The following is a 27,184-nucleotide window of genomic DNA, read 5'->3' as shown; positions in this document are numbered from 1 at the left end:
TGTCCTCTGCCCTCAGTCTTGTCCTGTGCACATGGAGGCAGAGGGAGGGATGGATGTCCTCTCCTCTCCTTGCCTCTCCTCCTCTCATCTTCGATCCTGCTGCTTAGTCACACACGCAAACATATCCTACCCTGCTCTCCGCTCCTCTTTCTTTCGATTTATCGCTCGCTCGCTATCTCCTTCGCTGCAGTTTGCTCTTTTCATTGCATCTCTCATCCTCTCAGTTAGCATATGCTCTCTCCTCATCCTCCTTATCTCTCTCAGGTTGTCTTTCAGCCTCCGCAAGTCTGGCGCTGATCTCCCCGCTCAGAGAAGAGACTCCTGCCCCCAGCATTCTCTCCCTCTCCATCTCATGCCCATGCTATCTCCGTCTCTCTCCAAGCTTAACTCTTAAATACCAGTAGCTCTTCCTTAATCACAGCTTAGTAGTATCCAACCCTCCATCCAGCCATCCCTCCATCCATCCCTCCATTCTGGGCTCCTCTCAGGGGGGTACTTGTATGGCTAACCCAGATTCCCTCCATCTTCTGTCTTGGATTTTTTTTCCCTCATTGTTCCTTACAGGGGTGGCACAGTAGAACCTAAAAAAAACAAATTAAATGCCCAGGATTGAATCCCCCACATGGTCTGAGGGGATCCTCAGTTGAACGGAAAAGAGATTTCCTCTCAATTCTGAGAATTTTTCTCCCATTTTCAGACTCATCCAAGGAGACAGTTCAAGGGCAAGGGGCTTGTGTGTGTGTGTGTGTGTGTGTGTGTGTGTGTGTGCGCGCGTGCGTGCGTGCGTGCGTGCGTGCGTGCGTGCGTGTGTCTGCCTGCATCCGTCTATGTCTGTCAGTGTGTCTCTGGCCATGCGAAAACAGCCAGCGAACAGGTCTGATGGAGCCAAGTCTCCCTCCAGCTTGCAACTGGCCCCCTTCCCACCCCTCATTAGCAGACACACACACACACACACACACACACACACACACACACACACACACACACACACACACACACAAGCTCAGTTCAATAACTTAACATGCTGACAGAGAATACTACTAAGCTATGCTCTAGGTGCAGCCCAGCCTGACATCAGATGACTGACCATCATGGTGTGGGAGCGTGCATGTGACTGTGACCATGCATGTTTTTGGAAGGCTGCAGTAAACGTTACTTCCGCTCCATCTCTCTCATTACTTGCGGTCACTTGGAGCTTACAGTCATGTTGGACATGACTTCATAAGAAGCATGCTGTTTTTGGCTTCCGCAGTATGGTGTGTTTGAGTGTGTGTGAGTTTGGGGAAGAGAGCGGAAGGGTGGGAGGGGGGCAGTACTTACTGCAGTTATGCATGTTTGATTTTCTGTTTTTTTTCTCCCCCTGTTATCCACACTGCATGCATATTGCAGTTTTACTGCTGCCTCATCCAGCAGCATGTGTTTATAAGATGTCCTCTCCTCACCCACTTAAATAAATACCACTGGTGCTTTGTTAGGATGTGTGTCAGTCTGTAGTGGGCCTGTACTGGGAGCCTGGGTTGGCTCCTTTTACATCTCTCTTTTAAATCTTTCAAGTGTTGTCTCCAGAATGGTAGAATAAAACATGAATTATCATCCACAAAAGGCTTTAGCAAGACAGACTTCCAAGAGCTACGCTTAAGAACTGACTTGAGCGACGCATTAAAAATAATTGGATGAGAGGAATTTAGGGAGAATTTGCATTTACATTTTAGTGTAATTCCTTTTGATGTGATGGCAATGTGTGGCAGAATCCGGCCCCAAGTTTGCGCAGAGATTGTTGCCACGTCGCATGTGGAGGAGCTCCACAGAGCCGGAGGTGATAATGCATTTCTTGTGTTCCTGCTAGAAGTGGACACAGAGGGCTAGATCTCACTCTCATGTGTGTGAACAGGAATGTTTAGCACAGCTTGGGGGAGAATACAAGGGGAAGAGAGCCGGTGTGCTTTGGGAGTCTGGTGGGAGAAAATGAATGAGAGGATAAGAAAACCTATCCATATTATTAATTTTTTTTTCTCTTGCCATATGTTGAAAGTGAAGCACAGAGGAGGAGAGCAGAGAGAAGTAACATATGACAGAAATGCAAATGTAAATTGGAGAGATGACGGCGAAAATGGATTTGAAAGAGACAGAAAGAGTGTATGCAGGAGACAGCTGGTGAAGTGGAGGCAGAGTTGGAGAAAAGGGTAGTGGAGGTGAGGAGAGGCAGAAATAAAGAGGAAGAAAGGAGTTTAGCACAGGTGTAGACAGCAGTAGGCTGCCATTTTTGCTCTTGACAAGAATCAGTGTTACAAGAGTAATTCTGTCAGCTCTCTGTACACTTAACAAGAGGGGCCGGCTTCTGTTGGATTTCAAATGGGAATGACAATAAGAATTGGGCTGATTTGCTACTTTCAAATTTAGGCAGGGATTTCAACAGCGGCGTAGACTGGTTAATCCTCTGCAGCGGCTGGTGAAAGTGCAGAGAGTGGAAAGGAAAGCTCGAGCAACAGAAAGGATGTTCAGCTTAGCTAAGGGTTCTTGATCACTTTCAACCGGGGACTGAAATAAATAATTAATTTCCTCGCTACTACTTATTTGGTTTTATTCTGTAGCTCTTGCGCTCAAACCTGAGGGGAGATAGCACTTCAGAGTGACAGATAATAAACAGACTTTATTTCATAATATGTTTCTTCCACACTGTGCCTTGTTGAAACAGTAACATGAAAGTATTTTATTTATTGTTTCTGTAGCATCCAAATTTAACATGTACAATAACAAGATATGCATAATAACATGAATTCTTTGAACCCAGTTAAAGTGGGAATAACGTGCATGGAGACATACATTTTTCTTTCTAGTAAAAGCTCTTTGAAGAAGGCAGGCTGTTGAAGAAACGGAGAATAAAGTCTATGCTGTCTTTCTAATATGCTCATCCTTCCGGTTTAAGTTATTACACTTATGTTGTCTACGTATTTCCTTGTATCACTACCTGTCCCCTTTGGAGAAAATTTGTATTCAAAGTACAATGAATGCAGACATAAATTCTGGCAGTGCTACTGCCACACTCCCCTGCTCACTGAGCTCTAGATGATGACCACATGGGGAAAACAGTCACAGGTTCTGTTTGTGGGGAGTTGTCAGAGTCCCCATAAGCACTTAGAGCCCTGAACTCATGACCCTGAAAAGCTTGTGCAAAGCAGTAACACTTGCTTGTGTTTCAACTGGCTTTAGTGTCTTTACTAGGCCGACTGAAATATGTCCGTGACACCAAGAGCTAAAAGATAGCATAGAATTTCTGCACTCCTAATCTTATTTACTTACTTTTAAAGTGACGTTCATCATAATTTTGCTGATTTAAATCATATTTTATTCAGGCAAGTTTAAAAATGTTAACTGGTGCATTTAAATAATTGCTTTTCGAGGAAAAAACATGTTTATATTTATTGTTTTAGCATCTTAGATGTGTTATTGCCACCATAAATAAAAAAAATTCCAACAATACCTAGCCTCAGTCTTAATTAGCAGTTGCCTTTGCTGCCAAAGCGATGGTATCTGTTGCAGTTGAAATACCTGCTTTAAAATACGGCACCAATATTACTGGAGGAGGATGTCAGGGGAATGGGAAATTTGAGTTAAAAAAAAAGAGCACTACGTGGCTGACAAGTCATACGGGACCTCTTCACAACCCTGATTTAGACACCACTACTTGTCCCTGGAGTTTTTATGCACACAGACACACTCACAGAAATACTTTGTATTGGACGGCAGAGCCCCAGTTTTACTTCTACCCGCCTTAGTTTGCATTCTAACAACGGCTTTGTCTAATTTAAAATGGAATTAAATGGTGTTTCTTGTGTATGCATATGCAGCAAGGCAGCTGTGACACATTTAGCAATGCTGGAGTACAAGTGGACCCACATATCGGACCGATGCACAATCAAACGGTGCCTGTGGTTTACAGAAGTGGAGAGGGGTGCCAGTCTGTCCCCCTGCTCCTCATTCATCGCTTCCAGGAACAGTTGTCATTCCGCTGTGGCACTTTGTCACTCACTCAATCCGCCACCTCCTTCTCCTCTTCCTCCTCCTCTTTAATCTAATTTCCACCCGCCTTTCCTCCATTCATCATAACGCTCCTCCTCCTTTGCATGGCCTCCACCTGTTCTGCCCCACACACGCCATTCCCCGATCCAACAGAAACTGTTTGTGTGTGTGGCTTGCTTTTTTTTTTTACCCTCCCACCTTGCCTTGTGATTTGTGGTGAGCCTTGGACAGACCCTGGCTGATGAAGGGCGACACGGGGGGGGAAACATGGCTGAGACGTTGTTGTGGGAATGGGGACAGGAGCAGCTCTGAGGGAGAGGAGGAAATGTCATTGTAGCAGGAAGCCCAACACGCACACACACACACTTGACTGTACTGACACCTCAGTGCTCTTACACACTTGACTGAATACAGTTCAGACCAGCACCACTGACATCATCCAACCCCCACATTCTTTCTCTTCCCCTCCCTCTCTTTCCTGCTCTTTTTTTATGCCTTCTTTATTTTCACTCTCTCTCCACTACTCTTTTTTTCTCAACTATATTCCTTCTCTTCCTTTTTCTCCCTACCCACCTATTCTCCCTCCTACAGAGCCCTCACAGAATCCATCCAATGCCGGTGTGGTGGCGGGAGCTGTGATTGGCTCCCTGCTGGCCCTCCTTTTGGTCGCCGCTCTCATCGCCGTGCTTGTCACCCGTAGCCGCAGGCAGCAGCAGGGTTACCGTGCCAATGGCGGCAGTGACATGAAGACACGCATATTCGGCGGCGGAAAGAAGGCCAGCAAGAACGGCACAGGCGGCGGTGCGGGAAGCGGTGGCGTCGGAGGCGGTAACAACAACGGACCCATCTACGTTTACAACGAGAGCTCCCCCCACCCGGGTCTCGGAGAGAAAAACAACCACCACCAGCCGCTCACCATGGGAGGCAGGCCTGAAGTTGTCGCCACCACACCCACCGCCCAAGACATCCTGCTAAGCAATGAATTAGACGATGGAGAGAGGAGGAAGTTTGATGAGCTGGAGGAGGAGGAGAGGTATGACCACTTCACTGGAGGGGCCCCGATCCTTCAGCTTCGCCCACCGCATGACCAGGACGATATGATTGGTGATTACCTGGATGATGACATGGAGTCCCAGCGGGATGGCTCCGTCATATCACGGACTGCAGTTTACGTATAGAGGAGGAGGAGAGGAAAAGAGGAGGATGAAAAGGCGGGCTGGAGAGTTCCTCCAGAGGATTTTGTGGCTCCAGGGTCTTGTCCCTGTCTGATGAAGAAAATAATACCACTTTTATTTTTGAAAATTTATTTTAAATATAGCCTATTATTAATCACAGCGCAGCCCCAGAATGGACTGACAGAAAAGGAGGGTGTGGTGAGATGATGTAGGAGGAGTGCTGCCGTTTTGTGGTCCCTAATCAAACAGAGAAAAGAACAACCAGTCTGACACCGCTTTTGTTCATGCTCTCTTGCTATCACCGGGACCTTGACTCCTGACACACAGACTAAAAGAGAAAATATTTAGTGTGGGAGAAGGATAATGGAATCATGATAAAAGTTTGGCTATTGAGGAAGCTTCCTGCATATTCACTCTTACCTACACCAAAACAGTAGAAGTGGAGGGGTTTTTGTGTTGCCTGCAATGCTCAGTCCTCCTGTTGGGAAACTTTTCTTTTTTTTTTTTTATCTGATAATGTGTTGGGCTGTGACATCTGGTGGGTCATTTGCAGCTAGTGATGGGTTGAGAGGAAATCATTTAAAAGTAGAGATAGGAACCATCAAGTGATTTAGAAAAGTATTTGCTCGTGTTTACTGGTGAGTTCTCCTCTCTGCTCTCTCTACCATCCTCTCAAACTTAAAACAAAAAAAAAAGACTCCTCAAACTATCAGTGGCACTTTTAAATTGAAGCCAACAAGATTTCAAGCGCATACGGGTCCTTATGTGCTGCACAAATACAAAAGCATTTAAATTTAGCAAAGTAAGTTTGCAGAGTTTGAACCAAGTTCTCTAACAAAGTATTCACATGCAAACTTTTGTACTGTGCCTGGAGGTAAGAAACGGTAAACAAAGAGATGAGGGAATGAGGTGTAGCCGATCTGACAGGGTCAAGGGATGAATAGAGGGATGCAGGAGGACTAAAGAGGAGCACATCTCCTCTTTTCTCTTCCTCCTCATCCTCGTCTCTTCAGAGCGCTCCTGACAGGAGGAGCTTGATTGGTAATGAGCTGTGAAGTCGCTCGCTTAGCCGGGACCAACAGATTGCCACCACTTATCGTTTATGATGTGGCGATTCCACCCCCCCCCCCCCCCACTCCCCTTTCTCTCTATCATCCCTCTGTCTCTTCCTCCCCTCTTCTCTCTTCATCCCTCTCTCCAGTGTTTATGGGGAATTTATGATTTATCCAGGGAAGTGTCGAGGTCAGGGCTACTGAGAGCAGAGGAGTATTTTACCGCTCCTGATGTGTCAAACGCCCCACTTACTCTATAGCGGCCCAGCCTGCCTCGACATGCCAGGACTGACTAATCCACCTGGAGTGGCCATGTTCACTCCGCTGCACAGACACCCTCGCCTCCTCCTGTACATTACTAAATGGACGGATGTAACAGAACCCCACCTCTAAAGTACGATGGCGTTAGGTGAGACAGGTTTTCAATGGGATCATATAATATTTATTTCCATGAGGGGATGTTGTTTAATGTAGTGAATTGATTGGGAGACATAAAAGGTTGCATCCGCTGCAAAGCTATTGATTAATGGCCAACATTCAGTGAAATGGACCGTAATGAGGCAGGTTCAGGACTGATTGTCTCCTGACTCTTAATTTATCCTCTTAACGCGTCACCACAGGTGCGCTGAGGCAAATATTACTCCATGGCTACTGTACGCTACTGTCTTTGAGGCTCAGTGTTTACATTTGCATGCGTCACTGTATCGGCGTTGCCACTTGGTGACTGTGATGGACAATCGTGGAGAGAAGCCCGACTGAAGCTCCTCTAATCATGCGTTTCTTGGCCTTCTAGTCAATTCCCCCATTGACCCCCTGGGAATTCGGTGAGTGTGGTCTCCATGACTGTGCTGACCTCTCATAAGGCCCCAGCTTCGATCTTGGTTGGCGTTTGCTGCAGGTCATGAGGTCAAACAAAGGGAGACCCATTGCCAAGGGCAAAGATGACTGTGCTTGCCTGCATTTCTAACCATGGTTGTTTTTAACCTTGAACTACAGATGTGAGAGTAACACTCCTGTACAGACCTAAGTATCTGTACAGGGGCGAGACTGCTATTGTGATGGCTGTTAACCTTCAGAGAGGCAGAGAGAGAACAGGAGAGAGACACGAGAGGGAGATGACAAAAATAGAGACAGCGTTTAGTGTTTGAGCACCGTCTGGCATATTGTAAGCCATTGTGTTCAATAGGATTATCGTCTAATGGCCTTAGCTTATACATAAATGCAACTCCTGTCAACCTGGGGTACAGTAAATGTACTGAACACAGCTGATTTGTCACAACCACTCAATATAAAAATGTATTACTTATTTTTGCACTTGTGTGTGTGTGTAACTGCTACAAAGATAAATATGAGTGTAGTACTTGGTTTTGGGGGGTAAAAAAAAAAAACAGACTAGGGGGACAAAACTGTTGTATGTACATTTTGGTGTGAGGTATCTGTGTACTATATATGTAAACATCTTTATTTTTCTTGTGAAAATGTGGATATTTATGAAAATGTAAATATCAGATCGATGGAGCCAGTGTTGTGGAAGTAAAGCAGAAGGCGTTCTGGGTCGGCTAAGTCTAAAGTTCAAATGTCTGAGGGCAATCAGAATGTAATTTTTAACTTAATGAATACCTCGGTAGTTTGGGTGGTACAGCATACAGAAGTGGCTGAGCTTAGTTTACCTAAAGAGTCGATTTGATTTTGGGGGGTAAAAAAATTTATATCTACTGGTATACTTATTTTTGTTTCAGTTAGCATTGCCTGCAGTTCCTCATAATAAGCACACACCATTTCTTTGTGGCGTCTTCTGTTCCTTGACAGACACTTTGCATAATGCAAAAATGCACACAATTCTTATAATTTATCAGGTATCACGCAAGCAATGGCCTATGTTACGTCTGAGTCAGCTTTCTCTCTGTGTGTGTGTGTGTGTATATAGTGGGTTAGTCGGTATTTTCGTGACGCTTGCGGGCTTTCGGGACATCTTCTCCTGCCGTTGGGGCTGTAACCCGAGTAGCCACCCTCTGTCATAATGGAAAAAAAAAATGGCAAACTGAAGATAATATTGTGCATTTCCAAGACGCATTCACTCTCTCACGCACACACACACACACACACACACACACACACACACACACACACACACGCGCACTGTATGCTCTGTATATATACATACGCAGAATGCAGAGAAACATTCGCCCACATACAAACACCCCTCAGTCGCTCTCATTATGCTCACTCCCACAGCCAAACTGTGCAGAAGACACCTCATACCTGACAACTTTGCCATCTCCTGACATAAGCCCACACAAATATGCTCACATAGTTGCACACAGAAAACACACGGCAACACTTCTTCTTTCTCCTCCTCTTGCTCAGTTGCTCTGTCAGGACACATAGCGTGTCCTGTTAGTGTGGGAAGAGCTGTAGCATGATGTGTCCCCTTGCTCCACTGCTTTCTATCCCAAAAATATTCCAAACCTGTTCCCAAATGCAGTGACCATGTAGGACAGCAACAAGTACACATTCGGGGACACACACACACACACACACATACACACCTTTCACCCAGCGTCACAGAAGCAGCCTTTTTAGGAAAGCATTTGTCCGTTCCGCTTTTGTTCTAGGCAGGAAATATAGCTTTCATAAAAATGCCACTGCGCTGACCTGCTCCCCCCTCCTCGGAGCCCTTTGAATGTTTTTTAGGAGAGTCACAACTTCCTACTCGTCTCCAAAAACGTTGTTTTGACTTCTTGGTCACCTCCACTGCCGCGACCGCCTCCACAGACACGCCTGCACACACCATTGCCACCCACCTCAGAACCCAAGTAAGGCTTATCAGACAAAATGCTTTCAGAGAAACCTGTGATCCCGGTCCGGGTCCAGCACAAGGTTAGATTATCAAAACAACCAATATTTTTCTTCGCCTAGAAAGCCACATACTGTTGCTGTTTCCTTGGCTCCAAATATCTGATGACTCATCAAAGCCTTAACATCTCCCATCTCACTCGCATTAAAAGGAAAAATTTAAAAAAAGAGAAAACTTTCCGTGTGTACATAGTATAAATATATAAATATGTAGCAGAAAAAAATAATTACTAATTTATGGTGTCACGTTTGTGTATTACTCAGTGACGGCAAGCATGAAGGATTTATTTTCTCCTATTACAGTTTCTCCTCTTTTCTGTTATTTTGCAGTGCTTTATAATTTATGTTTTCTGAGTGCTTTATTCTTGACTGCTGCGCTGTGATTGCTGCCAAAACTGGCAAATGTGCTTCTTCTATACAAATGAACTGTATACACACAACAAAACAAGCTTACCCCAAAATGTGCTTTTTATTATTATTATTATTGACTGATCTGTGTAAAAGTTGTTTCTTTTTTGTATTTTTTAAATTTATTTTGGTCTTCGAAAAGAAAAAGCGAATTAGAATTGTTGTCACCATTTTGTCATGTCTTTCTATATTTTTTCGTATTTGGTTGCTATTAAAGATTTCTTGATTTTTGAAAGGTTGCTACGTGTGGTATGTGTCCCTCCTTCCCCTGTCTGTCTCTTTAACACTTGAGGTTGGCTGGATGACTGAGGAGCCAGATTGAATAGAAGCGCCGAACATTGATTATCACTGATTAGATTTATAGATTAATTGATCAGGATATGAAGCGGCCTCTCAGTCGGTTGTCACCCATCTTTCAAACTCCAGACACACACTTTTTTTTTTTTTTTCTTCCCCCACTCTCATTTCCTGGTCTGGCTGTTTGTCTCATTTCAGTTTTGATGAATCTGTGTGCGTGTTAACAGAGGTGTGATAACAGGCTTATAGGAAACTGAGCACAGGAATAGGAGAAGCCATTTTGTGGATTACAATTGTCCTATACTCAAGCTCCACCTCCTCCAAGTCTCTCTGCTTTGTGTACGTGTCCTGGTTGGCTGAAGTAAACTTGCTGCCTTGGTAACAGGTATATAGGAGATGCTGCAGTTGTTGTTTAAAGGGCACATTTTTCTATTAGATTTTTCACCTGAGCATGCGCATAATGAGAAGTGATGATACAGAGCATATGTGCTCTTTTATTTCAAGATGCATACACTTTATGATATTCAGTGGGTCCCCAATACCTCTCATGCAGAAGCTGTACAGGCACAGAGAAAAGTGTAGAGATGAGGAATGTGGAGCTGTAGCTTCAGTGGCTTTCCTGGAGGGAGGCAGTTTGTGTTTTCAGTTGGGGAATGTGCAGGCCAAGCTGAAACTCTGTGAATGGAGCGCCTCTCAAAGGCAGCATTGTTTGAGCTCTGACTAAAGCAAACTGGTTTGGTCAAATTTTAACAGAAGGGCAAGTAGAGGTGCGCCTGTGTCCGTGTGTGTGTGTGTGTGTGTGTGTGTGTGTGTGTGTGTGTGTGTGTGTGTGTGTGTGTGTGTGTGTGTGTGTGTGTGTTAGTAGCTTTATGTATAAATATGCTGGCATCTGAGCATTCCTGCTTCATGTGCACCTGCCTCATTTGGTTTGCATACAAATAACCCCTCTGTGTTCCCACCAAATGACACAATCGAGTTGTGCTCTTAACATCCCCATGATGTTGACAGTTGGTTTATGGCAGTTATGGCAGCGTGTCCTCAATGTTTGCCTGGTGCTTTGATGCAGTCATGTATCTGTGTGTCATCCTGGCTCCTTGTCACAGTTCATTTTTGTTGCAGGCTTCTTCTGTCAATGCACAGCTATTTACTGTGAGTCCAGCCCACCATCTGGCCTCTCTAATTGCTTTGGATTTGAGGCTGGTGAGATAGAGAGCACTTACACACACAGACACACTCTGACTCTGTTGGTTTTCTAGCTGAATGTAAAAGACTCCAGCGCAGCAGCAAGGCTTTTAAGCTGCAGCAAGTAATAAAAGCCTGTGTGACACGTGCATTTTTGTCTCCCTTTGTCACAGTAAAAGGTACCCGCATCATGTGAAAGCAGCGACTCCGTAACGTAGAACATGGCCTGTTTGAGCTCAGGGCAAATAACCTGGATCCGAAGCCAAAGTGACAGCAGCTACACCAAGCACTACCGCTGTGCTCAACATTAGCTTACAGTGATGAGACATGGTGTGGTTCCCCCCCCGAGCAATCCGGCTAGCTGGTAGTGGCCCTGTTTATACCAAGTTGTGTGTGCGTAGGCGTGCATTAGATGGGGAATGAGCATGAGAGTGTGTCCTTCGGTCATACAGCGTGCTAAAGAAATCTGCTCATGTGGTTAGGCACCCGTTGAGTGCTTTGCAGGGTTCACACAGATCAGATTTCCATAGGATGTTTGTGTGTGAAACTGTTTATGGACTGTGGTATTAACAGATTGTTTTGTTTTGGGTTGTTTTTTTGGGGGGGAGAGGGGGTCTGTGTGTGTGTGTGTGTGTGTGTGTGTGTGTGTGTGTGTGTGTGTGTGTGTGTGTGTGTGTGTGTGTGTGTGTGTGTGTGTACACACACTGTTTGACACCTGCGTTGTGTTTGTGCATGGTTGTATATTTAACTTCCAGCTCTGGAAGCTGCAGCCACAGTGTTGATTAAACATCTGATCGTCTGTGTGTGGATTAGCACACAGACCCACTTTGGTCTCTCTGTGCTGATAACTGCAAACACAATGCTCCTCATTTAACCTCTCACCCTCAGGCTCCAGACATGACTAATAAATCCCAGAGTGAGTGATGAATGGCCAGCCCTGTTGCATGGATGTCTGAGTGATGGTTGTGTTGACCTGGGCCTTCACAGGTATTAAAGCAAGTATCTGCCTCTGACCTTAATTAATAAAGTAGGCTTCTGAATATTCTTATTTGCTTTAAAGCGACAAGCTTTTCTCTTTCTTGCCCGCGGTGAATATTCACATCTCCAGCTGTGTGTGTGTGTGTGTGTGTGTGTGTGTGTGTGTGTGTGTGTGTTACAGTTAGTGGAGTGTTTGCAGCAAATTCATCCCTTTTTTTTTTTTAAACGATGTTTCTTAATATTTTGGTTCGGCTCTGCTGAACACTGGATGTGACTCATAGCTCTCAGTTATTGTAGGCCTCCTGTTTTAGGACAATTCTTCCAAACATGGAGGTAATTAATGAGTTTTAATGTTGAAACATTGGAATTTCCTTTACTGGCCAAATCAGTCATCTGAACTCAGTCCAAGCATGCATTTCACTTGCTGAAGACCAGACTGAAAGTACAGCGTTACAGGCCTGACGGTACATAACAAGGCCAGATCTGTTTCTGGTGATGTCTGTGGGTTCACTTACTTTTTTGTCTTAATTTGTTCACTTGATTTCTTTCCCTATAGATTACAGAGTCTACAGCCGTGCTTGTAGATCTGTTAGTTAGTACTGAGCTAAATACTTATTGCAAGCTGATATACAGTGGAGCTGCAATGATTTGTTGATTAATCGTTTATTTGATTGACTTAAAATTATTTTGATATTTGATGAATCATTTTAAATAAAAATTTCTTCCTGGTTCCATCTTTTTGAGGATTAGTTGCTTCTCTGTCTGGTGTAATTGTACTTTTACATTTTGGACTGCTAGTCAGACAAACCAAGGAAGCTGAAGACCTCTTGTCAGGCTTTACTGTAATTGTGATGGACATTTTTGATTGATTTGATTATTAATGAATCGGAAGTATAATCAATAATGAAAGTAATTGTGCGTAGCAGCCGTACTAACACATACAATGACGGTGGTAACATCCTGTTGCGGGTGTAAGTTTTCTTAACATGTTTAGTGTTTTAGCGTTTTTCGTGGCCAATGTAGTTTCTCTTACAAGCTTGGAAAGGGAGGGTGAGGCGAGGGGTACTCAGTTGGTTGCGATCTGAAACCTCACCGCTAGTTGCCACTAAATCCTACAGATTGCTCCTTTAAGTCAGTCGTGCAGTACTGTTATTTTAGGGGGCATTATTAAGATAGTAAAATGAACCTACATGGGCGGGTGCACAACGCATGGTGAGTACACTTTGTTTGTTTCAGGCACCAGCGCAGAAACATGCAAAAGATAAAAATAATATTACAATGTACCTTTTACCTTGAACAGTAGAACTTTAGTAGCACTTAAAATGACACTTACTGATAGCACTTTGTAGTTTGGCTTTCATGAAGAAATTGTATTTTCTTGATTCCTGTTGTTCTGGGTTTTGTACCCTCATGGTTGAATTGCACTTATTGTAAGTCGCTTTGGATAAAAGCGTCAGCTAAATGAAATGTAATGTAATGTAATAACAATGTGAAAGATTATTGTTGTATACATGACTCTGTGCACGAACAGATCAGTTTCCTGTGCAGAGAAGCTTTTTTTTTTTTTACTACTCTGCAAATACGCTGCTTTAATAGCAATCGACCAAGGAGCAAGAGCCCCAGGCTTTTAAAGGGAATGGAACGTGACCCTCTGTTTATTTTATACTAACCCCAAAACAAGTCTAATGATTGATTAAGAGACTAAGTACAACTCCTTTGAACCATGCGTGTCACTTTGCGCTCAGATTATCCGCCTCTAAACCAGAAAAAGTGGATTTAGACACTGTCTGAACTTTAGATCGCGCACTTAGATTGTCAATATTTAGACCTTAGTCACTGTACAAAATCTAAATAAAAGTATTGTTGCTCAGTCAGTCCTATACAGTCTATCGCCCTGATGCTGTTGAATACACTGTATTTCACACAGCCACAATTTGCTTTCACTGCTGCTTGCACACTCCCTTGTTTTGCTGACATTACATTTAAATCAATCTTTTTTTTAAATAATGTCTTGAGTGGAGTTCTTAATTTCACACTGTGCGAGTCAGATTGTGACAAATTCAGGGTTTGTTGATGATTTGGAAATCATTGTCAGAGATTAATGTATGTGACTGACACTGTTGGTTTGTGAATGCTAAACTGGCTTCAGATGCTGTTCTGTGACCCAGGTTATGGCGCCTTTAGTAATACTGTTGCCTTGTGAAAAGGATCAGGATTATGATATCTGTTCTAATCCTCTGTTTTCTCTGCGTGTTGTTACTTTAGTGGAGTTTGTTTTGGGGCATGCAGCCACTACTCATCCACTGTGTACTCCGGAAATAGACATTACCTGTATATTTTAGATGTTAATGAAATGCATTTAAAAGTTAAATTTCTTCTGCAGTTATAACATCAATTTTAACAAAAGATGTCTCGAGCTGCAACCTTCCTGTTGAAGTAAAGAATTAGTTTCTCGAACAAGAGACGGTGCTTTAAAAGAACCTGACTGACAAATGTGTTTTCCCTAACAGAATATTGTTATTGTGTTGTGCAAGGTGAAAGCAAAGTGCAGAGGAAGTTGTGTTTGTAAATAATCACAGGAAATTGGAAATCGTATCATTCTTTACCCTCAAGCGGTAAATGATAACATCCGATCTTCTGGCTTCTGGTCTTTCAGTTTTGTTCAGATGTGTGTCTACACTCACACACACACACACACACACACACACACACACACACACACACACACACACACACACACACACTAATATAAACCCGGCCAGACATGCAAGAGGGGAAGTGAATGCTCCTGTTTCCCCTGTAGGCCTCTGGGCGTTTACTCTTCCTGTCCCGTGCTGACAGGGCTGGAGGTAACAGGGTGGTTGCACTACATTGTTGGGCGGATGAGTCTCCCTCGGGATAACACGTGCACGGCCGACTGCTGGGAGAGCAGAGAAGGGCAGGGAGAGAGAAATGGAGTGGGAGAGATGGTGTGGAGGCAGGGCAAAGAGGGCATGGTGGTGTGAGGAGAGTGAAGAGGGGGTGAAGTGGGGAGCTCGGAGGCCTTTCGTATTGGCAAAAGCTGCAGAGAGCTAGCTGGTATATAAATTTAACAGTGACTAATGCAAAATTGAGTAAAAAGGAAAAGGAGAAGAAAGGAGTAGAGGAGGAGTCTGAGAGGACGGAGAGACCAAAGGGCAAAAAGCAGAACGGAGAAAGGGAGAAGCCTGATTAAAGATGGAGTGGAGATGGCTGAGTAAAGGGAGGAGGGTGATGAGGGCTGAGTTGTTGCAGCTGTGTTGATTTAGCTTCTCACAGCTCAGATTGTGTGCGTGCGTGCGTTTGTGTGTGTGCGCACGCTCGCCTGCCTGCGTGCCTGCGTGAGGGAGGGAGGGAGAGAGAAGAAGCTTTGACGTCCGCAGAGTGCCGCTGACCTCGACACACCTGCACAAACACCCACCACCAGCATCAGATGAAAGATGCAGCATGTGTATGCGAGTTAAATAAGCCCCAAAAGGTCTTCATGCTGTGACTTACCTGGAACAAATCCTGTTCTAGAAAATCAAAAACAAAGCACATTATGTGAATGCAGTATGACCACCAGGGAGTGTAGCTTTGAGCTAAGTGTGCACGTGCCTGTCCGTCCGTGTGTGTGTGTGTGTGTGTGTGTGTGTGTGTGTGTGTGTGTGTGTGTGTGTGTGTGTGTGTGTGTGCGTGCGCGTGTGTGTGTGTCTGTGTGGGTATGAATAAAAGAGATTTATATCAGGGAAAGAATGGTTTGTTGCTGCTCCTAAGAATAGATTCTGTGACGGAAATGATTTTGATGCTGTATGCAAGCCTGTGTGTGTGTGTGTGTCTGTGTGTGCGGTTGTCTGTGTGGTTGTGTCTTTCTTTTTCTTTTCTTTTTTCTTTTTTTTTTTTGTGTGTATTTGCCCTGGAGTGTTTTGCAGATCAAATGCACTTGCTGTTTAATTCACCGTCTCAACAGGCAGCTCTTACAAAGTACATGCACGCACTACCACATGCACGTCTGCATAAACTCAGATATAAACATACAGAATGAGAGATGACTATGGAGATAAAAATGAAATAAGTCTGCAAATATTTGGTCTTAGGACGCGAGATATTTTTCTGGCGACTGCCAAGTCCGTAGTAAATGGTGGATGATTGCGTTCATGTTCATTTGCGAACGTAACTGCTGTGCAGATGTTCGCCTGACAATACAGAATGTGCATGCAATTGTATGGTTTTTTTTCTTCATGGGAGTTTATCACAAATGGTTGTTAAGTGCTGGTGAACAACACATTTTCATGCTGCTGTGCATGTTTATCCAGGTAGTAGAATCAGACTTTAATGATATTATGACCTATATTGTTATGGAAAATATATATTTTGAATGATTACTGTTGTTTATGTATTTAGGGTGAAAATGTTGAAATGAATGTCATGTTATTTATACAAAAACCTACATAAATTGTGAGGTACTAGCAAAATAAGCTACCGGAAGTGTATTGTCCAATATAATGCAATAAATACAGTTCAACTTCCCACCTTGAAAGTGCAACTATTCGCATAGAAAAGAGTTTAAAAAAACAAAAAAAAAAAACACACCGATTGCCAGTCAACAAAAACACTGAATCATCACCCAGCTCTGTATTTGTTTACGGTACGGGTCTGCTGGTACATACAGTACAGTGAAGTGACTGAGCGGACCGGACTGTGCACCGTCATCAGCAGTCCACAGTGACGTTTCTGCACTGGCCAGTTTCCCTGTGGGGTTCAAGTCTGTTCTGCTTTCTTTGTTTGACATTAAATAACAGGCATAGTGAGGACAGGACTGACAGAACTTCACAAAATTCGATTGTGTGTGTGTGCGCGCACGCACTCATGTGCATGTTTCAGTTCTTCCTTTATAACCACAGACAGCTTCTTCATTCATCTGTCTGTCATCTTATCTAGACATCTCTTTTCCTGTAATCACTTCTTCTGCGCCGTCCTCTTCTCTGCAGCTCCTATCTTCTTATCATCTGCTGCGCACCAAATGTTGGAGCATTGTGAATCTGTTAAAGAACACTGTATGCGTGTGTGTGTGTGTGTGTGTGTGTGTGTGTGTGTGTGTGTGTGTGTGTAAAATACTACTCTAATCATTCCACTTCCTCTTTTCTCTTTTCTCATTTCCCACACATCTCCAAACACTAGCTATTGTATCAAGAGGTGGCATTTTAAAAGGAAAATGGTTCATTGATTTAACCTGTAAATTATTGTGCCAAGAAACATTAATCTATATGCACAACATCAAACTGCTCCAACCCTGCTGAGTCTTTGGTAATGACAGCTGTCAGACACTGTCCTTTTCACTCTCGTGTGTGTGTGTGTGTGTGCGTGTGCGTGTGCGTGTGCATGCGTACTACATGCGTACTACATGAAGAGCCACAGAGGCGATCGTAGGCCACAGTAACAACACCTGCTGGGGGTCTCTTGTCTGTTTCTTGCCCCCTGTTAACTCCTCTTCTGCTCTGGGCTCCTCAGTGATTTTGACGGCCGATGCATCATAGGTAACGGCTCTTAGTCACTGCTGAAGTACACTTCGGTGTTTAATGTGAGCTGGGAAGAGAAAGAATCTGAGTTTCGAAAAAAGCTCAGCATTGCCATGCGAAGCACAGCCACGCTGCACCATCCCCATGTCCGTTTAACTGTCAGCTTAAGGTTGTGATAGAATAAAATCGTCTTGAGTGGACAAAAGGTCTTATCTTAGAGAAGGAAATTAAATGTTATTCAAATTTGACTTTTGGTATCTCAGGGGCTCTACGTGAACTGTTTATAAATATAAGTCGATTATCGCTCTCACAAACATGGATGCGATCTGCGCCACCTTGACACTAATAACTGGTTCACTGTGGTCTCAGAGCTCTGATTTTGAACAACCTGCAACAGGAGCAGCAAATAGAAACATCGACAGAGAATTACACTCTATTCACCGTGTGTAATAGCTGGAACTTCTTTGTTGCGAGATAACAAGAGTATAAGTGGCAGAAACAGACGGCAAGGAGCACTCACAGGGTGCGTGAATGCAAAGGCTCACATTTTGATTAATTTATGTTCCAGTACATTTCAGTTTTCCTAAGTCATTACCCTCCCAAATGACTGTCATTCCCGGTGGATTCAGACAAACAAAACTCTTATAAACACAAGTGCGCGCTGTGGTCCGTCTGTTTATCGTCTTGTGTTAGCGTTGCGGTTTACATGCTCTCTCAGGGAGTCTGTGTTTCATCATAGAGCTTCCAGTTCCCAGTTATTTATCTGTGTATTACAAACACTGTCCAGATGCTGCTCGCAGGTCGTTTATCCTACACAGGTCCCTACCATCCTGATATATGAAGCTGTTGCATTTCTATATCACAACACTTGTACCTGCCGAGCAAACACACTTGCATACTCTGCTGTCGAGCACCTGGTTTGTCCTGCTCTGTGTCTGGCTGTGTTAAAGGGCACCTGTGTGTGTTGACTTTAGTTTTTCCTGGTCATTTATCCTATTTTAAGGCCCTTTACTCCATTGTCCTCCTCTTAATACCACTTTTACTCTGGTGCTTCAGGGTTTTCTGTCTCCCAATTGCTATTCATTAGTGTGGATAGGTGGGAGGGGTAGACAGAGGCTTAGGCAGTGTGTGTTTAAATGGGTTTTTTACCCAGATTTGATCCAGGCTTTACTTTACTTGTATTTGCTGAAGTGTGGATTTGTAGAGCTTCGACTATATTATTTCCACTACCGATTAATCTGCAGATTATTTTTTGGTGTGCAATGAAATATCAGAAAATTGTCATAATTTTCAAAACCCCAAAATCCTCAACTTGCTTGTTTTGCCAACTAGCAGTCCAAAGCTTACAAAGAAAATCCTTAAAAAAGAAAAAAAGAAAAGCTCCCGAGTTGGACTGGGATTTGTTTCACATTTTTGCTTGAGAAAAAATGCCAAAAATGTCCTTATCAGTTGAAATACTTCCAAAAAGTTGTGATAATTTAATTGAGTTTTTCTGTAGTTCAACTTATCAACTATTTCGGTTTTACTGATATGTGGACGTAATTTGTATCTTTCTAAAGAAAAATATCTTTTTTTAGAGCATGTGTTGCTTTCCGTGCAGACTCGAAAGGACTTTGTCCATCACAAGCAGTGGAAATTTTCTTTATTTTTTATTTTTTATTGTAATAGTAGAGTACAAAAGCGGTAAATATTGCCACAGGACAAATTTGATGTTTAGTGGCGTGAGTTTGCATACATGTACATGATGGATGTATATGCAAATGTTTGGGCATTTTATGAGCTTATCTTCATTCTGTGTTTGTGGTAGCCCTCTATGTGTGTGTGTGTGTGTGTGTGCGTGTGCGTGTGCGTGTGCGTGTGCGTGCGAGTCCCCCTCTCAGTGAGTAGGCAGCTTATTACTTGTCTTCGTGCAATGAGCCAGGCCCTGTATTAGGCAGGTTGAGCTGCAGGGGAAATTTTTTAACACTTGACCTGTTTCATGAGTCATTTGTGTGGATGAAGAAAGAAGAGGGAGGGGAGAGCGGCGGAGGGGGATGGCAGCATGATTGGTTCGGGGTGATTGGAGGGATGAGTGACAATGAAAAGTGATCAAGAGAGGGGGGGAGAGAGAACAACAGCTGGGGGAGCCGGAGGCAGGAGAAATGAGATGACAGTGCCTTCATATTTCTTCTTTCTTACTTTCTCTATTCCTCACCCATCCCTCCATCTCTGTCCTTCATTCAGCTGCCTCCCAGGCAGGCCTGGCTGAGTCGCCCCGCTTTTCATTACTCACCCCTTCAACCTCAAAGGTCATATGCACAAACTTGGCATCTAAAAACTCAAGAATATCCAATTTCTCTATGTTACCGTTGCTGCCTGGTATTGGTGGGGTGTTTGTTTGTGTGTGTTTGTGCACACGCACCATCCCCTCCCCATTTTTTGTCCCATGTGTCTCTGGTGCATGTGTTGTTGAAAATACTTGATGCCAGCTCACCACATACATATTAATAGTCTAGTTTTTCATTTGAGGAGCTCAGCTGGTGGTCTACTGCCTTGCAGGAAGAGTTTAAGCAGTATATCTGCATCACTGGCTCCTTATTCTCTCTTCCTCTTGTCCTCACATCCCCTGTGTGTGTGTGTGTGTGTGTGTGCGTGTGCGTGTGCGTGCGTGCGTGTGCGCGCGTGTGTGGTTTTATTTTATTTTCCCTTTGGGCGTAATGAGTATAAAATAGGTAGGGACATTGAATGATATATTAGAAGATGTTATGGGGTCAGTTGACAATTTTAGATTTTATTTGTGTGCCACTAGAGATTTGAATGCTACTATTTTGCATTAAATATGTAGTCTCCATAAACTTCTTTCTACTAAATAAACAGTCCCTGTAAAAAGTTTTTAAAATGATTTCTGTGAATAATCCTCAGCAGCCTTCACAGTGTATTCTATATGTCGCTACTGAGTCTGTAAATGTAATTTTCACACTATTTAAACCTGACATTAACAAACTCCATATCCTAACTTGATTGGGGAAAAACTTGTAAATGCATGCAGAACGAATTGTGATCGGAAAGCAGTGGAAGGGGCCAGATACCATCTGGAGATGATGGTCGGATGTCTGCTAGGTATAAACGCAAATTGACAGGTCACCTCACACTGCCTCTTCCTGCTAACTACAAACGAGCGCAGGACAAGCTACAAATTGCAGCTGTAGTTATAAAGTCCTCCCTCACAATAGTTTATTGAAAAAAAATAAAGATGCTTCCCTCAACCTAGTACGTGCAACATTTGTTGTGGGCACAGTGGTGCCCATGGATGTCTGTGCATGTCATTATCTGGATAAAGTATCAAGGTCAAAATCCCATGTTAATATCTGGTGCGGTGCCTTCGTGCTCTTTATTCTATTCACCTATAATGTACTGTGGTGTCTGTAGAAATCTGAGATAGAAATGTCAGAGTAAGGCCAAATATGTCTAAAACTATCTTGGCTAGACATCATTACAAGTAAGAGAAAAAAAATTATATCATTTGAGCGAACCGAACCTTTAATACTTAATGTGTTGAAGCTTGTTTTTCCACCAGTGGGTCAGTCATTATGAACTCATGCTGTGCAGCCAACTGTTGCCCAAACTCTGATATTTATTTCAAATGTGAGTGGAGATTTAAAAGTCTCCAAAGATACCAAATATTCTGGGCTGAATTTTCACAACATACCTTCATGTCTTACTCCTTTGAATAAAAGAAGGAAGAAGATAATAGGATAATACAGGGTAAAACTGCATGTTAAGAATTAAATCATGTATTTGGGTGCAATGTTGTTAGTCGCCTTTCACTTCCTTTGGGAATGCAGTGTAAAAAAAAAAAAAAAAAATCCCAAATGGATAAAAAAAAAAAAAAAAATCCACTTGTCTCTCTTCCTTCTCCTTCAGATCTGCTTTCATTACCCTCCTTGTCCCCCGCTCTCCCTTGTCGCCGCCTCTGCCATTGCTGCCACAACTGGGCACGGCACAGTTTTAGCCTTTCAGTCCTGGTGTGACGGCTGGCTGCCAGCACGTCCTCTGGTCATACAAGCTCCGCCGTCAGTCGAAACAGAGCCTGGTGTTTGGTGACATTTAGCATTTTACCGCAAAAATTATGCATCAGTGTTGACATTCAGCCTTATGCATAAAATTCATGATGTATGTGGCACTTCCTGTAGGCGCTGCAGCAGAGAGAGAGATGGGGAGTATGTCACAGCTGAGGCACGAACACACACAACACCCACCCTACACACACACACACACACACAACACCTACACACACACACACACACACACGCACACACACACGCCACTGTATGTGAACAATGACTAATAAAAATAAATGTTCACACATCCTCCTGAGTATATATCAAGCTTTTATGAATGATTTTGAATGTCATGTTTTTCATGTTTCTCTCCATTCTGGTCTCTTCATTATGGATTCAATCACACACACACCTACACACACCTACACACACCTACACACACACACACACACACACACACACACACACACACACACACACCTACACACCTCTCCCTGAGGTACTTCACTTTACTCATTCTTCGCAGATTAATTCCGGGACGGCACTTTTTATGATCCCCAATTTATGTCAGCAGTCAGGCAGGCAGGCAGGCCTCCCCTCTCTGCTGCCTCTCCCCTTATCTCCTCTGCCTCATGTCTCTGTCTCCCTCTACATGTGCGCTCAATGAAACAATGGTACTTTCTAGTAACGAGCAATGAGTTTGTCAGGTTTTAAAAGGGGAAGAAGACAAATGGAGGGAGGGACCGGGAGGATGTGAAGATAATGGGTTTCTCTGGTGATTAACATTCCAGAGTGGCGTGTCAAAGAGAGTGTGACTTTCCTATTGTGTCTTTACTGACAGCCAAATGAACAAAGGTCTCGGCACCGGCTTCATCTGTGGCGCAGAGGGTAATAAACATACCATGTCTCATCTACATCTTGGGTGCTGAGGTGTTTCTGAGCATCTCGTGTATCGATGTGTAAACTGAGAGTGACGCATTCACCCGTTTCTTCTTTCGAGAATAGACTCGCATTTCCAAAATGCAGCCAGCGTGACACTGAGTCAGCCAGCTAGCTGACTAACCGGTCAGTCATCCTGTCAGGTGGGATCACCAGGTTCCTGCCACGTTGCAGTGACACACCTGTCATCTGGAGCAAGAGGGTACCCGGCCTGCAGATGTGTGTGTTTACCTAAAGCAGGAAATGGTGTTAGGCAAACCACTGTTGCATTACACCAAGAATGACATCATTCCTGCTGAATGAAGGCTGTTGACATACAGGCTTTGCTGAAGTCTTATTAAATGTTTCGCACACGGGTACAGCTTGCAAGTGTTGCGTTCATCAATAATTTAACAAGAAGTGAATAAACTCACAGCGAAGTTCAAAAATGATAAAAGTATGACTCCATCAACCTCCTGAAAATGCTCACTCAATCTGTGCAATCAAAGTTTATGTGCTTCAATAAACCTCCATGTTATTCATTTCAAATAGAACTAAAATGTATTTATTGATCAGCAGAAAATAGAGTCTATTGGTCAACTATTTTCAGTGTATTTAAGACCAATATGCCAGACATCCCCTCCTTCCAGTCATTGTGGGGGTTCTCTGTGATAATTAACTGTCCTTGGCTTTGGGCTGCTGTTCTGACAAAACAAGCAATTTGAAGATGTCACCTTGGGCTTCAGAAAAGTATGACTGGCATTTATAACCATTTCACTTGAGCCAAAGATGAATGAAGAAAATCATGGGCTCTAATTTGCTAGTAAAAGTAAATTAACTGATTACTGTGAAAAACTCAAAATGAAAAAGGATAATCATAATAAACTCGGTTATAGACTAGTCTAAGCTCAAGGCTCAGTCGCTTGATCTCAGTAGACTAACAAGCAAAGACTTTAATTACTATTTTTTTTTTTTATTAAGCAGTCACGGGCAGAAGCAGTTTGTAGGAAGTATTTATTCATATGAAATATTCAACGAAGGAAATATTAACAAAATGAATAATACAAAGTATTAATTACTTCCAATTATTTGTTTTTTGAACTAATAGAGCTAACAGCTCTTTAAGTTACTATTAAGCTTGCATTAGCAAAAGTGACTGTAATGTCTCGACTTTACGTTGATTGGTTCCGTTTTGAGCTATAAGAGGACCAACATACAACTTGGCCCGAGGCTTGATCATCACCATTCCCTTCACTTTTCATGCTGGATACCGGCCGCAGATGCCTTGCTAATCAGGTAGTCTGTCGGGAGTTTGCTCATGGATTCAGAGCTAAGATCAGTTGATTCTCCCCAGTCCCTAACTTTGATCCTAATGTCTCATCCGCCCTCAGATCAAAATGTACATCCGACTCTTCCCTGCTGTTCCGCTGGGCTGTGCATACACCCGCACCACAGTCAGGTGTGCTTCGAAAGCCGAGTAGAGCAGACAGGTTTTTGAGCTCAGTTAAGCCAGGGATTAAGGAGAAATTTACTGCCCATCTAGGTGTGTAATAGTATCTATTTTTGGGCTCTGCCTTGAGAGAGAAATGCCTGGTTTTCCTCAGAAAGGCATCAAAACCCCTTGCATCATCCCCGGCTTTCACGCGCTCCTCTCACACAGGTGCTTTTGTAATCCGCGCACTCACAGACACTTTGAGCGCACGCCGCGTCTTCTCTCTATTTATGAGCAATAACCATGTGAGTGTTTGTGGATATGTTGTCTGCACATGTGCTGTGTGCGTACATGCATGTGACTGTGCCGGGTGTGCACGCGTGCTCCCTCTCTTCTTGCGTGCCTAACTGGCTCTGACACATCTGTGGCTTTTCCAGGCGAATCAGGGCCGGTGCCAAACTGCCAAGAAATCAATGCAACAGACTCTGCCTTCCTCCTCTCCCCTCATATTCCTCCCTCTCACTACTCCTCAGTCCACCCCCCCCCCCCCACACACACACACACCCCTCTTTCTCACTGTCTCTGTCAGTCCGTTTCTCTTTTCTTTCTTTCTTTCTTTCTTTTTTTTTTTCTTCCTCCTTCTGTCTTGCTCAGAGCCCTTATTAAAAATGGAGTGAGTGTGTGCTGCATATTTAAAATGGTCATGGATGGATTTAAACGGCTGATGGTATTTAGTGTCTCCTCAGGGAGCTGCTATGAGCCCTTAAGCTGACTCCTCTGACTGGAGCCTGACTGACTGGTGAGCACACACTAAACCTCTAATAATGACTTGTGTACACACAGTCAGCCCAGCACACACACACACACACACACACACACACACACACACACACACAGAGGTAGGTGGGCACGTATACACGCTCCCTTTATAGCACACTCTCCTTAGCTGTGACGAAAACGCTGGTCACGTCTGTTACGTGGAATGGAGGGATTGCGATGAGCGATAGATTGTGTGTAGGCTCATCAGTCAATAACTCATTAGTTTGCCTGCTTTGATGTAGCAGTGTGTAAATGTTTTTAACTGTATTTGAAGACACTCTTAAGAGTTCACAGACATGTCTCTTAAATGCGTGTGTGAAAGGAGTGTGTGTGTTCGTGTGTGTCCTTTCTTGACAGTCAGGGTGGATGTCACGCCGCGCTCCTTCAGGTCGAGCAGCAACTGTTTCTGTCATGTTGTCTTTCATGCTGGCTTGGATTTGGGCTCCAATCTGCTCCTAAGTGTCCTTCACTGAAACACTATTGATTACCCCACACGCTCTCAAACACAGAACATAAATACTGCTGATGTGAAACACACACACACACACACAGGCTGATAAACAGACGCCCCCACAGAGGGGGGGGGGGCAGGGAGCATCAGAGCAGGCAGAAATGAGAGGTGGATGAGATTGAGGAGTTTTGTTTTATTTGAATATTCAGATGAATAGTGCATAAAAGAGCATTTCCAATAACTAACCCACGCCTGCAACCATTTCTGGTTTGGAACAATGAGATCAGCGATGTTGCCTTCAGTGCATTCAATGCAGGGCAGAGGAGACTGAGATGTACATTTATTCATTATTGATGCTGCGAGGGTTTTAGTGGCGGCCACTTGGTGTAATGTTGTTTGATGTATGTGGAGCAGTTTGGTATCTGTGTCATGTGAGAGTTAAACCATGTCCATAAATATAAATATTTCCATCTGCATGCATTATAAAGGGCATTAATTTGGATGTTGATGCCTGTGTGCGGTTGTACTTTTCTGCATGTGTGCACATGGATTTGCAGGTTCAAGAAGCTGGCCAGTGAGTTACAGCAACACTGTAAATGTGATGTATTGTTGACCGAGCTGTACGACAGAAACAGAATTCTAACACGTGCACAGCAGGGGCACCTCAAAGGAGGTAAACATTCCTGGTCTCCAACAACAGTTTGTTTTCTACACACAGCAGCATACATTTCCTGTGTGCAGCGAGTGAGCATGTAGACTTTGTGCCAGAATACAGGTTGTGTCCTTTTTACCAATGCATAAATCACCGGCACTCCATGCCAAGCACCAATCAGCCACGTTTAAACACTAATGAAACCATTCTTTATTTCCACACAGATAAATTGAACTATGAATGTTTTCTTCTCCAGCTTCCCATCTCTTCTACGTCCTATTGCTTCTGTGTCCACTGACTCTCCTAGTGGCAATGCATAACTGAATGGCAATGCAGGAAACGTCTTTCTTAATGAGCATTTGAATTCAGGTTCAGCGAGAGCGCAGTTTTCTGGTTCTCTTCACAGCTCGCATTGTTGTGGTTTCTCTCCTGAGGCATTGGATGAAGAGCAAAGTGAATGAATGTGGAGAGACCGCAGGACCATTATGACTCTGTGTCATTAATCAGTAGCTGATGAGCGGCCGTTTGAGGGAGAGATGGGGCCTATTACTGCTATGGCACTCTCAGGACTCTGAGGCTTTTTTCAGGCTGCCTGTTTTGCGGTCAACAATACAGCAGGTACAAAACACAGTAAACAAGACTTGAAAGGAAATCATTCTTCCAACAAAAAACAAATTCTGCACAGGGATCATTACTTTTGTACGTTACCAAACTGGAACAGTGAGACGTTTGCAACTTTTCTTGTGCTATACAGACTTTTCTCCTCCGAGTCCTTTCCCTCCTACACATCTTGAACGCCTGCTTCTCCGCCCTCTAGATTGAATCTTCTATTCTCTCAGTTCTCTACGTTCTTTACTATATGTTCTACACTCTCTTCCCTCCTTCGCCGTCTCTGTGTCTTTCTCTGTGTGTCGTTTCCTTTCTGGCAGTCTGTGTGAGGAACTTGGTTGGAGGCCGACATGAAGAGCATTCTTATGTGAGCTGGCGAGAGTTGACAGAAGTGAACTATCTGACTCGCCATGCTTAAGACAAAGAGGGAGGAAAGGAGCAGTAGCCAAGTCCTCAATGTAATTTTTTTTCCCCTCCCCCTTCATCACATTTATATGTTGAATTTTTCACAGTGGGTTACTGAATAGATTGCAGCACACAGAGGTTGTTACAGTGTAGCGTTATGGCTGTAGGGGAGAAATCTAAGAGGATAGCAAAGGTTGAGGTTGTATGTGTGGCTGAGTGGTGGGTAATGAGGTGAGAGTCCCTTCTAGCCAGAGGTTAGCAGTGGTTAGGAGGGCAGGTAAACATACCAGCTGCTCCTGACTGCCTGGCCTCAAGGCCGCAGTGACACTGGTAGAGGAGGGGGGAGCAGCGGTGTGGTGGGCGAAGGCGAGGAG

General features: G+C 43.7%; 1 protein-coding gene across 3 annotated transcripts in view; it reads left to right on the top strand.

Moving 5' to 3' along the window:
- Window positions 1-27,184, top strand: part of LOC138194032 (poliovirus receptor homolog) — a 78,230-nt gene that overhangs the window by 38,434 nt on the left and 12,612 nt on the right. Inside the window, exon 7 of one of the 3 annotated variants that reach the window (XM_069142411.1) lies at window positions 4,612-9,750. The exons of the other annotated variants lie outside the window; for them this stretch is intronic. Coding sequence (XP_068998512.1) covers window positions 4,612-5,198 — 587 coding nt within the window. The 3' untranslated portion in view covers window positions 5,199-9,750. Of the gene's footprint in view, window positions 1-4,611; window positions 9,751-27,184 lie in introns of those variants that run through there. 3 annotated transcript variants of the gene reach the window in all.

This window comes from Embiotoca jacksoni, unplaced genomic scaffold (assembly GCF_022577435.1).
Source record: "Embiotoca jacksoni isolate LCO1_2020_lvr unplaced genomic scaffold, fEmbJac1.0.p SCAF_11, whole genome shotgun sequence".
Taxonomy (NCBI): Eukaryota; Metazoa; Chordata; class Actinopteri; family Embiotocidae; genus Embiotoca; species Embiotoca jacksoni.
The sequence above is the reverse complement of the archived record's forward strand: the minus strand, read 5'-3'. Positions and strand labels throughout refer to the sequence as shown.